Here is a 17,090-nt window from a genome sequence, read left to right as displayed (position 1 = left end):
ATTTAGAAATAGACACAAACAGAATAGAATTAAAATGCAACTACTCTTGCCTCAAGCAAGGTTACAAATAAAATTATAGTGAGGCATCTTAAAATTAGGAGAGCTGTTTTGAATGCAGCAATATAAAGTAATCTTTTCCTTCCGTTGCACAGTCCTGCAAAACTCATGATCAGGTAACAACCATTTTTCTATTAATAGCACACTTAAATTCATAACATCTCATCTTTTAAAATGAAACTTTGCTAATTTGCTCACATTTTGAAATTGAATAGTTAGGCTGTGCTCTCTCAAAGAACATGCAGCTGCTGAGATTCTCTTGAACTCTGGCAAAAAGGGAGACCAAATCAAATAAATTTAAATTTTTAGTCAATCTTTCAGGTTTAACGGGAAACAATTTTTTAAAAACTGCTGACTTTTTAATGAATTTTTGGTGAACATAGGGTGAACATTTTTCAACATTTTGGTGAGCATTATTCTCTGGTAAACATAGCTCTTGAAAAACAAATTCTTCCCTATGCTAATGAAATCAGATTCTTTCTCATTGTATGGTTACAGCACCTTTCAATTTCACAATGACTGAAACAAGTTTCACCATTAAACATAATAATCTGCTTCTAACAAGTTACTTAGTTATGATCCATCCACTAAGTATAGGTTTGCTCTGGGTATTTTTCTCCAAGGATATGGCCAGCAACACTGGTACTACTTCAAAATCCATTCATTGAAGTTCCATCACTTAATAGGTTGTTGCCCATGTCAAAAAGGTTAGTAAAGCATATATGCTTTATATGCGTACATATTTTACATATATATTTATGTGCATATAATCAAAACATGCATGATTATTATCACAAGTTCCAAAGGAAGCCACAGCTGCAACTAATCATTCCCTTCTATGCATTTTCTTAAATGAGAAAGGAAGATAGGGGGCTCTGGTACAGAATCAAGATACCATCTTCATTTCATATTCAAAGAATCATAGAATTGTTAGGTTGGGAAAGGATCTTATGATGATGTAGTTCCAACACCCCTGCCATGGGCAGGTACACCTCACACTAAAGCATGTCACCTCACCCGAGGCTCTGTCCAACCTGCCCTTAAACACTGCCAGGGATGGAGCACATATCACTTCTTTGGGCAACCCATTCCAATGCCTTGCCATCCTCACAGGAAAGAGCTTCTTCCTTATAACTAACCTCAGCTTCTCCTGTTCAAGCTTGAACCCATTACCCCTTGTCCTATCACTACAGCCCCTGATGAAAAATCCCTCTCAGGGATCCTTGTAGGTCCCCTTCAGATACTGGAAGGCTGCTAGGAGGTCTCCACGCAGCCTTCTCTTCTCCAGGCTGAAAAGCTCCAACTTTCTGAGCCTATCTTCATACGGGAGGTGCTCCAGTCCCTTGATCATCCTCGTGGCCCTTCTCTGGACTTGTTCCAACAGTTCCATGTCCTTTTTATGTTGAGGACACCAGAACTGCACACAATACTCTAGGTGAGGTCTCACGAGAGCAGAGTAGATGGGCAGGATCACCTCCTTCAACTTTCTCACTACATTCCTTTTGATGCAGCCGAGGATACGGTTGGCTTGCTGGGCTGCGAGTGCACACTGAAGCAAGCACATGTTCATTTTCTCATCAACCAACACCCCCAAGTCCTTCTTCTCAGGGCTGCTCTGAATCTCTTCTCTGCCCAGCCTGTAGCTGTGCCTGGGACTGCCCTACCCAGGTGTAGGACCTTGCCAGTTGGCTTGGTTGAACTTCATGAGGTTGGCCATTGGCCTACCTCTCAAGCACATCAAGGTCCCCCTGGATACCATCCCTTTGGTCCAGTGTATCTAGAAAAACACACAGCTTGGCATCATCAGCAAACTTGCTGAGGGCGCATTCAATCTGAAAAAGTTGCTGACCAGGACAAAAGGTATATTCCATATCATGTGAAGTCTGCTCAGCAGTAAAAACCAAGAGAAACATGGGAGGGTAGGCATTTTTTATTTACAACACTGCCTTCCAGAGCAACCACTACCACTACTCATCCTGAAGCCCCCCTTTCTGGGAAGTGGCCAGCCATCACCTGCTGATAGAACATAGAGAAAAAAATCTTTGGTTTTCTTTCTTCTGTGTATGACCCTTGCTTTTGCTTTATTAAACTGCCTTTATTGATTGTAGAAGCAGTGATAGTAGTTTTTTTTCACCTTAAAGATAATATAAAATGTTACACAACTTATCCAGATAAAGATAAAAGTCCTACATGGGCTATGAAGAGGGTTTTTTTCATTTTTTTTCCTGTGAACACAACTTAACAGGTTTATTTACTCTGTAATTCAAATGAAAAAAGAGCAAGAGAGATAACATAAAAAATTCAATGATATAAAAAATTTTAACAAGTCATCTTTAGTTATTTTTCTTATATCTGCCTTACATAAACCCTACGTGTAGTGAAATGGAAAGGTATACAATCAGCTATACTGCCTGATATTGCTACATTATTTTAAGATACTTACTGATTTTCTCTCATGCACTGTATGCAGAGAACTTGAAAGTAAATGCAGAAAAGCGACAAAGGACATACATACAAAGTTCTACACGTTAATTTTCTTTTGAAAAGTTTATTTGCTTAGCATATATGAAAACTTCATACTTTTTATTATTAATCAAGCAAATACAATGTGGGGAGTATTTATTTTTTGATTTTGGGCAAATAATGGCAATGAGTTATTAATGCCGTTCAAAATAAAGATAATGAAAAAATACATTCCAGGTTACATATTTTCAACATTACACATATGGATTAAGTACCTTTCCAGAGAAACCTCACTGAGTAAAGACTGTATTTTATATAGACAACTGAGGCGAACAAAAAGACCTTCAGCAATTTGACGTGAGTGCATTGCAGAAACATGAAACTTAGTTATCATTTCCACATAAAGCCACCATGACATTTTCATAATCCCCTTTGAGTTCATCCTGTCAATTTAAGTACAAAAAAAAACCCACAATTGTTAGGATAATGGTTTCAAATTATGTGAATTTCAGTAAGCATTCAATATATAGGTACTTTCAGACCTTCATCTAAATAAATTAATCACTTGATAGCACATACTTTAAACACAGACTGAGCTTGAACTGGGTACCCTCACGGAAGTTATTCATATGACCTAGAAATAAACACATTCATTTCCAGAGTGGAGCAAAGGTAGACAAGGCTAATAAATATCCTGGGTGGGTTTCATGGCATAAATAAAGAAGAGAAGCACAGACAATTTCTGTTTGCCCAGAAGCTTAAGCTTTTCTTCTCCAGATAAAGAGAAAATGCCTTCATTGACCAGTGATGTCCAATGTTCATTAATATTAAAACTCTATATACATTGGATCTAGGATTATCTACAACACAGGCTAACAGTAAAATTCACCATAGGATGGCTTATTCAGCTTGGAAAAAAAAAATGTGTTAAGTATGCAGTGTAATTATTACATGCCATGTTTTCCCAGATTTGAATCTGCTTTGTCAAGATACATGAATTGTTTATTATAGTGAAACTATGCTTCAAGGTCTTTGGATGCAATCATCACTTTGGAACATTATGAAGTGATGTAATTACATACCAAATTACAGATCACATATGCTTATTAGGGAAGAATAAAAGTGATCTTTGGCACCTAACTGAAAAAGTAGCAGACACCACTAAAAAAAAAAAAATATGAAGAAAGTATTTTGATACATGTAGGAAGTATGCTTCTCTGCAAACAAGACTCTTGTTTTTCAGTGTTGTCTACTAGCTTCCACAAAGCTGCTTTGCAAGTTTAGTTTTCCTCTAGTACTTCACTGATTTAAATTTTCTGGAAAATATATTGGGTGGTCTAACCTCCATAAGCAGATATTTTTGTTATTTAACTCATTTACTTAAGTGACCTAAAAAGCAGGCCAAATAAATTTCTTCTTAACAAGGTATTTTCAGGAGTACCCCAAATGTCAAAAATGAACAGTGAGTTGCATCCCATACAGTTCATAGGGCAACCCTCTCTACTCTCCTGCCAGTGTACCTTATGTCTGCTCAAGTACAAGAACTTGGGGATGCTGGAGTCCCCATTCAGCTCTTGGGTTTTACTCTTAGGACAATATTCTGAGACTTGTACCACTACTAACAGATTGCCATAGCTTTCATAACAAAGAACATTACTCCAGAAAATGAAATCATTCTACCAGCATGTGCATCATTGCTAACATGAGTTACTCAGCTACCATGTTAAAAAACCCTTACTCGACTTCCAAAATCACCTACCATAATGGCTTGGCGGAGAGAGATGCCATACAGCTTCTTGTAATAGCCTTTGATCTCATTCATATCCATTTCTTGGCGTGAAACCATGATTCTGATGAGGTCTTTGTGCCGTGTCCCAGCACCCTGTTAGCAAAAGAAAAAAAAAATTAGAAACAAAACAGCAAACAGGAAAAACAGAAAAAAAAAAGGAAAAAAGACATTACAGATCTGGACCTGCATACTGGACTGTTTCAGCATCACCAGCTGCCTTTCTCAACTCAGCTTCAAAAATTGACAAAAGGACCATGGATGCCTTGACGAAGATTAGGCTTCTACAAGGTTCTTGTCCAGATCTGTAATTGTGTTCCTATTTTCACTAATATTTTTGTGGTTTCACAAGCAAGAAAAGTTCCAGTTAGATTTCTGTCACTCTCTAGAGTAAAAGATACATGCGTGGATGGACAAATGCCTTCCTGAACACACTACTGGAAACAGACAGCTCCTCCTATGGAAAGACACTCAGAACTTAAAAAGGAAAAACAGATGAAGACATACACCAAATATCCTTTCACAGTGACTTTTTTTATCACGCAAAGGGCTTACAGAGCTCTAGGTAGCTTGTTATTTTTCAGCTTACAAAGTACCCCATGTTTACAAAGGTGACTTTTTTCTTTAGATTACCTTCATCGCCAAGTGGAGTTTTTCAGCAAAGAAAGCTGGCTTGCTTGTAGCACACTTCACTGTAATGAAACAATGTGATAAGTCCACATTGCTGTGCGTGTAACAACTAAAAAAAGGCTAAAGTCTGGAAAGAAAACACTTTAAAAGCAGTCTCAGTGTTCCTAGCAGTATATCCTTTTTATCTATGTTTTCGTACCTATCTTCAAGATATGGGAGCAATAGCAGTTTTTTACATGTGTTTATTCAGAAAGCAATTCAGCCAGGAAAGAGTACTGGAGAGACAACACTGCGCTGCCTAGTTTCCTGACACAAAATTAAGAAAAATGCTGCAGTTTCCACAACGAAAAATGTGAAAGCATTTGTTATCTTCTGCAGGAGGGCTAGAGGTTATGATTTGATGTTTTGCAAACCAAATCATACTACACACTTGTCCTTGACTTCTGACATGGAAAAGGTTCTAATGGGACTCATTATTTTATCCGAAGTACATTCGACTGTGATACAAAAGCTGAGCACAAGATGGGTGTCTGTTTCCAGATTTCATCCCTGATCCACTGATAAGAATGATATAAGAGAATCACTGCTTCGCCTTACTGTTCATGAGGAACATAATGTTAATGTTCTTAATATACACCTTTACTACAAACCTTATCAGAATATTTTAAAAAATGCAGAAGGAAATTTGTTCAATTTTTAATAACCATGTATTGTAAATTTATTTGAAAAACAAAACTTGGAGATAAGTGGGTTTGGGTTTTTTGTGGTTTGTTTTGTTTTTTTTTTTTTTGAAGATAGGTTTAAAACTACTTGATTTGTGTGCCTGTTCTGACAGCTGGTTTTGGCATACCAACTTTCTGTAAAGGTCTTCCTATGTTAATGACACATCTGTTCTCCTTGGAAGACTTTTCTACATATCAGGATGTGTGTCTCATCAGGTTTAGCCAAATTTAAAGACCTCAAATACCTATCTTTGTACCAGATTTATCCAAAGTTTCTGAATGAAGCAGGTTAAGCCCAGATGGTCTTCCTATCTGAGCAAGTAGGACAGAAGTAAAAGGTAGATTTCCATACAGTCAGTATACATGGTAGGTTACAATCTGCAGAACCACTCACCAAGGGCAGTCAGGCAGTTCTCAATATCACCTTTCAGCTCCAAATCAAGCACTTTGTTCATGTCATGCTTGCTGTATTTGGTGTACTTTTGAAAGACTAAATAAGGAAGGAAAAGTCAGTGAACAGTAATGAAACTGTGGTATTCTTCCGGCATTGCTTCTGCCTTATTCTGACCTCACTGCTTCAGCAGTGCACATAGTGGGCCATCTTTTGCATTTTTCTTCCCTTTTTCAGACACTACAATGTAAAGAAAAGCGTTACTGCACAGACTGGTGAATAAGGAATACGACAGGGTTTATGTTCACATTGGCAGGGACTGAGGTGGTCCAGTGACTCCACTCAAGCTTGTGACTGATATTCCTGATATTCCTCTACCAAGGGCGAACTGGCTGAGGAGCATGACTATGTTGGGAGAGCATTCAATGCCTGCCACACTGATCCCGTGGTACCATGATCACTAGCCATTTACTTGATGGTAACAGTTAACCACCTAAATGATACTGCTCATCACTAGTATGGAAAGATCAGCCAAACTGCCAATTGCACTCCAAGAGCAATCATGTGCTCAATTACAGAGAACTTTGTAGTAGACAGATTCACATCTTGATAAACCATATTTTCTCCGAGTTCATGAGCAGGCCATGATCAAAGTACCCTTCGAGTGAAGCACAAAGTTTCATCTAACATACCTCTTCGGAGATGTGGGTAGCTTCTTGTAGTAAGAACAGTAACAAACACATTAGTATCTGTTCCCTTCCTTTTCTCTCCTGCTTCATACAAGGCCTGTCATAAATAAAGTAGTGAAGTTTACATCAGTATAGCAAAACTCAAGCAGGAATACTGTATTTTTGAAGCTACAAGACAAATGTAGGCCACTGCCTGTCAATAATGAACTATAACCCTTAACACAATCCCTAACAAAACTCTAAAACCCTCAAACTCTAGATCTGTTAAGTAACACTTCAACATTCACTTATGTCATATGAGCCTAGAAAACACTGTGCATCTGAAAAACATATTTCCAGACATTTTACGATAACCATCTAGTGTCTTGATTATATTACATTCTTGAATCAAGATATTTTTCATATACCATCATATGTTTACAGTCTGCACAGAAGTCTAGGACTGGTAGGCTTTCTTCAGACAAACAGTATTATCTCAAATATTAATTGGACAACCATGAAGAAGGAGCCTACGCACCAAGTGTTTCTTGTCTTTTTAATGGAAAGTAAGAACCAAGCGAGTCTCCTTCATTTCCCTCACCTTCTCAAACCTCTCCAAAAGTATCAACTGGAGACCCCCAAACAGTAGCAAAGAAGATTTAACAACACTCTTTAAAACAAGACAAACGGTATTCAATTTCTGAACTTAAAGTATTAACTGACCTTCTGAATCTGACAAAACTAAACTCCTAACATAGCAGGGATAAAACCAGTATTTCTCGATGGCTTTTTCTTGGTTAGATTTTTTTTATAAACCAATTTAAAGCCAGTCCACATTTAAATTGTAACAATGATCAAAACTTTTGTATGTGAAAACTCAGGAAAGCCGGCAAAAGTTTACCAAGATTTTAAAAATAGCCAGTCTAATTGTGGAAGAAATAAGAAAAAGATGAGTGGTTTATTTCATAATTATTCTGAAAACGGCTGTGAGATTGACCCAGTAATTTTCAAAGGTTAATCATTGTAAAGCAATAACTATAGCTAATATACTGCACATTCATGAATACACCCTCATCTGTAAATCTGTGTCATAAACAGAAGGAATACTGTATCTAATTTCTCCAGTTGTTGGTCTGAATGCTGTACATGACCTAGAAGAGGGTTTGCAGAAATGCCTCTGAAACTAGGTATTATGGGTAAGATTTAGCTTCCTTCAGATAATGAAGCTTAAGTGAACTTTGTAAAATAGTATCCACTCAGAAAAGATTGCTACGTAAAATACAAATCTCTCTTAGGTCTGCAACCACAAGATTCAGCTAGAACATTCACAGCCAGAGCTTGTAATCTCAAATTTAGCCAGATGAAGTTCTGCAGAGTGCCAAGCATGACCTTACCCTGGCATCACTGTCAGCAAGCTCATCATTCACATAAGAATCTTCACATCGGTCAGCCTACATACATAAATAAATAAAAATTCACTGGTACTCACAATCATTCAGTTTACCAGAGCTCACAATTTTATAGTTCAGTCCTACCGTTCTCATACATAATTTCATAAATAATTGGAAATAGGTACAGTTACATCAATTATTCTGTCAATAAAGCAGTTTCTTTGTAATCAAAGAATCATAAAATGGTTAGAGTTGGAAAGGAAAAATCATTCAGAGCTCACACTTCTAAAGCCACCAGCAACTTATTTCTGAAGTCCTACATTAAAATCCACAGGAAGTATTTTCTTAATGTGAAGTTACAGGTTTAGAAGCTGTGATTTTCTCCCCAATTAAAATGTTATAGATTCCTTCCAAGTTGATTTTAAACCAAAAGTGAAAATCAAAACTATTCATACAGATGTATCAAAAAACAATCCTGCACGCATGTACAAGCTTCATATACATGTACTTAACAACTGCAGAATCATTAATGCATTTTAATGGATTCTTTTTATTGGGCAACTCATCTGCTTTTGAACACAAATACATAGAATACTTTATCTGCATGTTAGCACCCTGCCTGCCCCATTATCTATCTACCTACTAGAAACATAACAGCAACACAAAAGATTTCTTTAACTGTAAGCATTTCTTCTTTTTCTATTTCTAGTCAATTGGTATGACATTATGCCTGTTGCTTTTTCAAGTGCTTACAGACAGCTACCACAAAAAAAAAGTCTTAAAAGCAGAAACGATAAATAATAATAAACATCACTGGTTTTTAAAATGCATTTGAGACAAAACTTCATCATAGCTTCTTTAAGAACAATTTTATATGATCTAAGATACGGAAGTAAAATTGCAAATAAATAAACATTTATTTATCCTTATTTATTATTTCTCTGAAATAGACCTGACAACATTAATTTATTACAGATAATGTCTCTCTAAAGGCTTAAGTACAGTGTACCTTGGCAAGAGCAACCAAAGCCTTCTGAAAGTCTCCAGACGTATCAGAGATAATGTCTTGTATCAGATCTCTCTTCAGCACTGAAATCAATAGAAAACGTATTCATAGTTTGCTTTAAAGTTATCAACTAGGTTTACTAGATGATCTTTAAAGATCCCTTCCAACCAAAACTATTCTATGAGTTTTTCACTCTTTTCTTAATTTCCCACTTAAATATGCCCACTAGAAATGCAGTTTTGTTACTTTCCCTTTCATCTTCAAGGGAAGGGTTCTATCTCTAACATGTCCACTAATACCCAAGATGTGCTAAACACAAAATCTGCTGAAAAATTACTTCTCAAAGGTCTTGTGGGTGGCACTGTCTCAGACTCTTGTTTGTGAATTACAAAAAAAAAAATGCTTAAACTTTTTCTGAACCATCTGTGTTTCAATCTTATTTCTCACTGTTCTTAAAAGCACTGAACTCAAACACAGAACTCTCCCCCAGAATGCAAACTATTAATCTGGGCTTCTAAATGAGACAACTTGAGTGGAAACCTCTTGGAAAAGTTAGCACATAATCTCAAAAACATGATTTAATTTGACAACATTGATTGACTGCAATAAACTCTACATATATGAAAGAAGCCATGTTATACTCTTGTTACCTATTCAAGGATCTTTGCCGTTCAGTTCACTGGTTGCTCCTACACTAATGTTATCTGTGTTGTAAACTCAGTAAGGCATTTTTTACAAGCCTAGTGAGACCTTAAGTCAGCTAAAGCTTAGTTACAAGAGAAGAAAGGCAGCTGCGTTTTGCTAGCATCCTAGAAAGCATCTAAATACATGGCCCATTCTATGAGACATTGCAGTTCTGGCAGTAATGTGAGACTTTTCCCTCTGTATTGGGATCCACATAGATCAGAAAAAGTCAGTATGACCTCTCTCCCCTGCAACTGTTTGTATTTCATGTGAAGCTTTACTTGCCTCCTACAATGTCATCTCAGCTTCCCATACTGAGAAGTAGATCTGTGACTGCAATGTGTCTGTAGTTATGCCATTAATACTTCTTTCTTGATCTGAATTACCTTCTTTGTAGTATCTGCTGGCTTCTCTGATCTCCCTGTTATTTCTGGAGGCCAGAATTTCAATTAGGGTATCTTCATCAGTTCCAAGCCCCTGATAAAAGTAATTAAATTTTTAGAAATGTTATTTGACACAGTGAACTCAAAATTTAGAGGAACAGATGAAAATCACAGACTTGCCTTTGAAAGCCCCATGTGAAACATGAAAGGAAAATCGGAACCATTGTTCTTCTATACAATATTGTTATTTCAGCTCTTTTGGAATTAATTTGTTATTGCATTTAGCATCACTGGTACCCAAAAGAAGTGCTAAAGAAGCCGAGCAGTGCACATAAAAGGATGTGAAATTTATGAAGAAAACTATCCCTGTTCCATTTTGTTTTCTCTTATGTAAATATACAAGTAAACATTACAATTCTACTACTACATCAGCAATCAGTTTTCAGAAGGCAGAAAGAATTTCTTCTTACAAAAATACTTCCTCCAACTCTGACATTCAGTGGAAATTGAGTGGTGTTCTTCTCAGAAGAGGGATTACTGGTATAGACTTATTTTACAAAATGGGGTTAAAATGAAGACAATATAAGAGCTTTGAAATCCAAGTTCAGTGTCATTTACAGGCCCTGATATTTGTTTATGCCCTTTAGAAAAGTTTTTTCTCATTTTTACTTCACCTTCATAGAGGCTCTTAGCTCTTCAGCATCAAATTGAGCTGGAGTTTTGAGCAGAGCCACAACAACATCTTCCAAGTGGCTTTTCAGAACTTTTTTCAAGGCATCTTCCAGACTCTGTGACAGGAAGAACAAGAAATACATTAAGCCAGTGAATGGTAAAAAGCTACTGTTTACCTACATTGCAGAAATCAGTCTCATATCTGATGAATCTTGGTCCACATAATTTGTTTAGCTACTAGAAAGAATTAAGAAGCCCTTACTGAAATTTTAAATTTGTAACTTTTATGTTAATTGAAGTGTCAGGTATTTTCAGTATGCATTAAGGAGTGCTTTCACACATTGCAATTCAGCTATATTCACTCTTTTACAGTATCAGAAGCAGATTTGAAATACACTGCTTGCTTTTTTAAGTGAATGTATATTGCTCTTATGAGTATGACTGGATTGCTTATCTGGATACCAGTTTCATTCATTTATTGAATGAAGGATACAGAATCTGCAGTGGAAACTCTGTAGACATAGTGTAATCTTGCTCTACACAAAAATGCAAGTCCTAAAGTTATGATTTCGGCTATAATGTAATTTGACCTAAATTAAAGTTAAGATTAAAAATATTTTATTTCTTCTGCCTCGTCTCTAGAAATGCTAAATAGTGTGTTTTGTTACATTAAAATTTACAGCCCTGTTCTCTACCAATATGTTTTCAGCCTGTGGTTGTAAGAGTGAGGTCAACCTGCTTTGTCAGGGTACCTAAACCAACGAGATCATTTCAGAAGCAAGCACTATGTCCATAGTTAGTGCTGTTCTGTTTTTGATGGTGCGCCAGGAACTAGCATATCTAATAATCTAACAGCATTAGTCTCACCATGTCTTTGAAGTTATATTTTAATTTAGTTTTTTAAAAGATATAATTGCAAGGCTGGAGTTTCTTTTGAGCAGAGAAGAGGGCTGTGAAAACCACAAGTGAGGTTTCCTGAACTGAAACAGGAAATTTAGGCTAAATGAGTTATTAGTTTATTTTATAATTTTATTAGAAAATTCTAATTTTATTTTTCAAATATCAATTAGAAATTCTAATTTTAAAAGTTGCACTCAAAATAATTACTTTCCAAGGAGGAAATGCTCAGTATCTCTGATATACCAACTATGCAATTGTAACTTCAATTTAAAGTTTCAGGTTCAACTGGAGAAAAATTGTTATAGAGAAAATTAAGAGAATTAAAACTTTTTTCAGAATCGTGGTAATTTCCAAGCATCTCAATTCCGGTGACTAGCAGTTTTACCACTCAGAGGTAGAAGGTACCACTCAGAGGTAGAAGGTATGGGAGTAGGTGTACCTACTCCCATACCAGTGTTACTATACTTGTGGAACAGTGTTACAGTCCTACAACTTTCATATCCTGTTTAGTATTATATCTGCACTGAAATATTCAGAGAGATGTCTCCAAGTCCCTTTCTTCATCCCTCCCTTTCTCTCAGCAGACTGCCTCCCAGGTGAAGTTTGCATTACCAGTGATTCAGCGATTTAAAAGACCTCTAGAGCATTCAAAAAACTGGAAAGTCAGAATTCAAGTTTTTTCCTATCATTTAAAAATAGTGGTCACTGTATTCAAGGGCTCAGCATTGGCAGTATAGTTACAGGGTATTATCATTCTTTTTGTTTACATAAACTTAAGTTTGACTTGAATATACTTTACCTTTCCCTTAGCCTGCTGGTAGGCAACTTTGATCTGCTGACGCTGAGCATTTGTTCTTTTTGTCAAAACGTCAATGATGGTGGCTTCATCCACACCTGTGAGTCAACAAACAGCAAAATGTCTAATATATTTGAAATACTACAGCAGTCTGTAGTGCATCATTTAGCTAAATAATATTCTTAAATATTTTTTATTATTTGCGTTATGTCATAGTTTAATTTCTTGACACACTGAAGTTTAACCAAAGGAAAAACTGTAATCATCTACTGACTTACAATTAGTGAGGTAGTGAAGAAATAAATAGATTCCCAGAGAACATAGAAAAACTATGTTTCTACAACTCATATAGAAAGTCTTTAAGTGTTCTGAGTGCAGAACTCACACTACAGAGTAACTAAAAAAAAATAAAATAAAATTAGGCTGCATGCTCATTTAATCTCAGTAAGTCAAACTGAAAAATATTTCAAAGTACAGGCAAATTGCCAAATAGGAATTTCATCAAAAGAGAGAAGCACAATATAAGCATATACTACATGACCCTTGTCTTTTGCAGGGATTTTATGGAAATCAAATTAAAAAGTATTGGTATGGTACGTTACAGAATTTTTTATTGCCTAGGAATTTAATGTTTACAGTCCTTCCTTCAGCATATTCAAGTACCTGTGTTAAGGCCTGAAACTATAATACAACATTAGGGTATCAAAGAGTTGGGATTCTTCACCAAGTGGCAGAATTTAATGTATGCCCAGGCTTTTAAAAGCAGAGGCAACCCTCCTTCTTGCTATTACCTCTCATGTTTTTTTGGGGGTTGTTTTTTTGTTTTGTTTTTTTTTTTTACAGTGTTATGCTATTTTCAAAATTTCCTAAGAAGAGCCCTAATGTAGCAGGTTAAATATTTACTCCTCTTACCCTTTACAGTAATAGCTCTGTCCAAAGCAACAACATCAGCTGATGGATCAAAGTTAGGGTATGTCTGTACTCCAGGGCTACCTTTTGAACTTTTCTGCAGAGAGGAGTAAAAAAAAAAAAAAAAAAGAAAAGAAAATTGTAATTGCTCATTCCAAAGAAGCAGTTTTAAATGCCTATATAAACTATGTATTTGTGTATTTGGGATTGCCTATTATGGCTGTCAAAGAACATACAAACTTTTGTAGCTACAGAGAACTAAACAGTCTCAGTAAGATATATATGCATTAGATCTATTCCTTTCACACTTCTTTTATTAAACAGAAAGGGGCCTACAGACCTATTTCTCAAAGCCAGATTCCACAGTAAAACACTTCTTAACTGTCACTTTCAGAAATTATGTTCAGTTTTAAATGCTCTAAACCCACAGTTAAGTACTACAAGCATGGCCAGTAAAGTGCTACTGATTTCTGTGCTCATTTTAAACAAACTGACTGTGCATCACATTAAGTCATTTCTCAGCTAACCCATATCTAAGGCTACAAGCACTTCTTGTATGCAAGAACTTGGAACAAAGTTCAAACCTAATCCTATAAGGAAGTGGGGAATTGTTACCTAACTTCCTTGACACTTGAGATGGAAGCCACACTTTCTTCACAGGCATTATCTACTATCTGCCTTTGGTAAATCCACTCCTAGATGGAGTCTAGGGAGTTGACTTTCTAATGAATGTCTAGAGGGCTCTGGGAATACCTAAGGATGATGAATTCCACTACACACCATGTTGCATGGGTTGCCCTAAGTCAGCAACAAGACAAATCATGTTACTCTACTGGCCTATGACCCAACAGCATGATCTAACCCCTGTCTACTTCTTTTACAGAAGTTATAAAATACTGCAAAATTCTTGTATTAAATATTTATAGAAAAATTGCCATTGGAATGATACATACTGAGATTTTTTTGTTTAAAAAACAAAACAAACCAAACAAACAAAAAACACCATAAAAAAAAAACAACAAACCAAACAAACCACAGTAGATTCTAAGCATTTTCAGAATCGCCTTTTCCCTGTTTCAACAACTCCCAATGTTGTTGGGTTGGGTTTTTTTAAATCTTTTGTGTCTGAAGTTAAATAGCACAAGAGAAGTGGCTTATGATACATGTTTTGCCTACAGCATTTTGTACTGAATTTTGTACACTTCCAATGCCTGATAGCTAAATATTCAACACCCCACACAGGGAGTAAGAGAGCAGAGGGACTGTAAACTAAAGCAATGTCTTGCGTACTTTCAGCCAACAGAGAAATAGGACTAGTTAGCTGCCTGTTTCCCAGGTTAGTCTTTGTATACTGGTTTCCATGACAAACTAGTGGCAATAAAAAAAAAATCTAACCACCATAACCAGAATGATTCAGAACCTTGGGAGTGCAAGGAGGATAGGAAGATGGAGCCAAAGGTTTATGCACAAAATGCTCTGGAGACAAAATTAGTGAAATTTCCCCCCTATGTTCAACTTCCTTCTTTCTGGACCTCCTGGGACTTCACAGTGTACTGCTTTACCTTTCCTGACAGTCATTTCAGTAGCTTAACTTCATTATTATAAGACACTCCTCATCATCCTAGTACACTAACTCTTGATTTCTCACCACAAGCCTCCCTTCTAATCAATATCACTACTGATCATCTGAGATGTCTTAACATACTGCGACTCTTTGCACCATAAGCATGACATATGACTCAAAAGCTAGGACATATACTAGTGACTTCAGTTCCTCCTTTACATTTCTGGGCTCCAACTCATGGCTTCCTGTAACTCAGCCTGAGTCCCTGATTTTCTCATGTACGTCTCCTGAACATGCTCACACCCATTCACACACTCATGCATCAGATTACGACTTTAAAGCCGAGACTTGAGTGAATCAGTCATTGGTCACTGGAAATTACAATTTCACTACAGTAACTAGTTCTGCCTAGGAACTGATAACTGGACTGATAAGTGCATATAAGGGTAATTTTTTATCTGATAGCAGACTTACTAAGTTATTAGATTCCATTAGACTATATGATGCAATAAAATTGGGTTCCTCTTTAATCTGCTGGACTTTTGCCACTGTTCTTCCTTCGAGTACATTAAAGATGTTTGGTGGCCTATGCCTTTAAATCAGTTCTGAAAGTACTTGAAAATAAGCATGATGCTCTCAGAAGGTGATAATACTTACAATACATTCCTGCTCCTGGTTTTCCATGAACCATGCTTGTTTCAGAAATTCTGATACCATAGCCATGTTGACAGAGTTTCTGTGAAAAGATGCACCAAGTAAAAACCCAATTTTCCATCGTTACAAACCATCTCTCACCATTTTCAGTACCAGTGTCACTCAAAGTCTCCTACTCTCAAAATCCTTTCCCTTCAACTATGATATGCAGAGGTTAGTTTCCCAAGCAGCAATTGGCCTGCTCTACTTGAAGGAGGTAATTTTATGTTTGCCAGGTGATGCAATACTCCACAACTGTTTGCTCACCCCTACAGCCTTAATTACTTGCAGAAGTTTTGATTAGGCAATACCTAAGGATTAGCATTGACACGAAAGTTACCAGAAACAAATTGAAGTCTGACTTTCCCTATTAGTTATAGCATCAGTTATGCTCATTTAGCTTACTGAATATTTGATTCTGTTCAAAATCAGCGGTGAACAAGTATTCTTGTCTGATCATTTACTGTGGTTGGAGCTTTTGTGTGTTAAGACAAAAGATATTCCCTTTCATGTAATTTCTTTGACCAACCCCTTCCTAAGGGGTTATCTTCCTAATTAGATAATTTCACCTACACTATTCCTTATTTCTTACATATTTCCCCTGATTTCTACAAAAGAATAGAGTATTGCCCATTTTAGAAGGGAAAAGGGTAATTTTTTGCTTTTAAACACTCAAAATGAAAATCAGCCCAGCTTTCCCACAAGATACCATGCAGAATGGGGAAAAAAACCAATGGCGATGTGATTTGTCATTGAACATCCAAATATGAATGAATAAACTGCTTCATAACAACTTTGGTGTTAAGAATATTCTGTTTGTTAGTAGACATAGAGAGGGAACAGAGAAATTCATGTTTTATCAAATTCAGTACTTTTGGTCTGCTAAAAATACATTTTTTCCCCTAACACACTTCCAGAGCAAACACTATGGAAAGCTTGGGTTTAAAGAATACATATAAATAATAAAGTAAAGAAAATGCTGCTGGGTAGACTACAGTGTCTTTGAATCTAGTGTGAAGAGACAAGATGCTATTTGCAGTTATGATACAAATCATATAATGCAGATCATATACATAACTATAAAAAAATATGTTGCTTATACTGCAAACACACTTCCCTTACTTCTGCCCTGTGTTCCATACTATGGGCAAAGAGCAGTCATTTAAAACAACACACACTTAGGAACCAGCAGTGTAGCTGCAGGCCAGCTGCTTCTTTCCTCATAGCAAAACTGTAAAACTTACTTCCATGTTCAGCTGCCAACAATGCAATAGCTTCCTCCCACAGTCCTCCTCCAGCCCAGCTCCACCCTTCCCTTCCCTCTGTAACGCAGAAGCCACCAACACTCCCTCTTCCCCAGAAACCTCTTGCTTTT

General features: G+C 36.5%; 1 protein-coding gene across 1 annotated transcript; it reads right to left on the bottom strand.

Moving 5' to 3' along the window:
* Window positions 1-2,585: 2,585 nt before the first annotated feature.
* ANXA1 (annexin A1) lies at window positions 2,586-15,817 on the bottom strand. The gene is made up of 12 exons (XM_061470815.1): window positions 15,680-15,817; window positions 13,462-13,555; window positions 12,553-12,647; window positions 10,856-10,969; window positions 10,185-10,275; window positions 9,118-9,197; window positions 8,112-8,168; window positions 6,742-6,835; window positions 6,053-6,148; window positions 4,940-4,998; window positions 4,280-4,402; window positions 2,586-2,963 (listed from the first exon to the last, which is right to left on the bottom strand). The coding sequence occupies exons 1-12, from the start codon at window positions 15,743-15,745 to the stop codon at window positions 2,904-2,906; spliced, it is 1,029 nt and encodes a 342-aa protein (XP_061326799.1). The 5' UTR covers window positions 15,746-15,817; the 3' UTR covers window positions 2,586-2,903.
* Window positions 15,818-17,090: the final 1,273 nt, after the last annotated feature.

The sequence above is a fragment of the Pezoporus flaviventris genome, unplaced genomic scaffold, assembly GCF_033815535.1.
Source record: "Pezoporus flaviventris isolate CSIRO_AGI_PZ_B2104156 unplaced genomic scaffold, CSIRO_AGI_Pfla_v1 ptg000064l, whole genome shotgun sequence".
Lineage (NCBI taxonomy): Eukaryota > Metazoa > Chordata > Aves > Psittaciformes > Psittacidae > Pezoporus > Pezoporus flaviventris.
The sequence above is the reverse complement of the archived record's forward strand: the minus strand, read 5'-3'. Positions and strand labels throughout refer to the sequence as shown.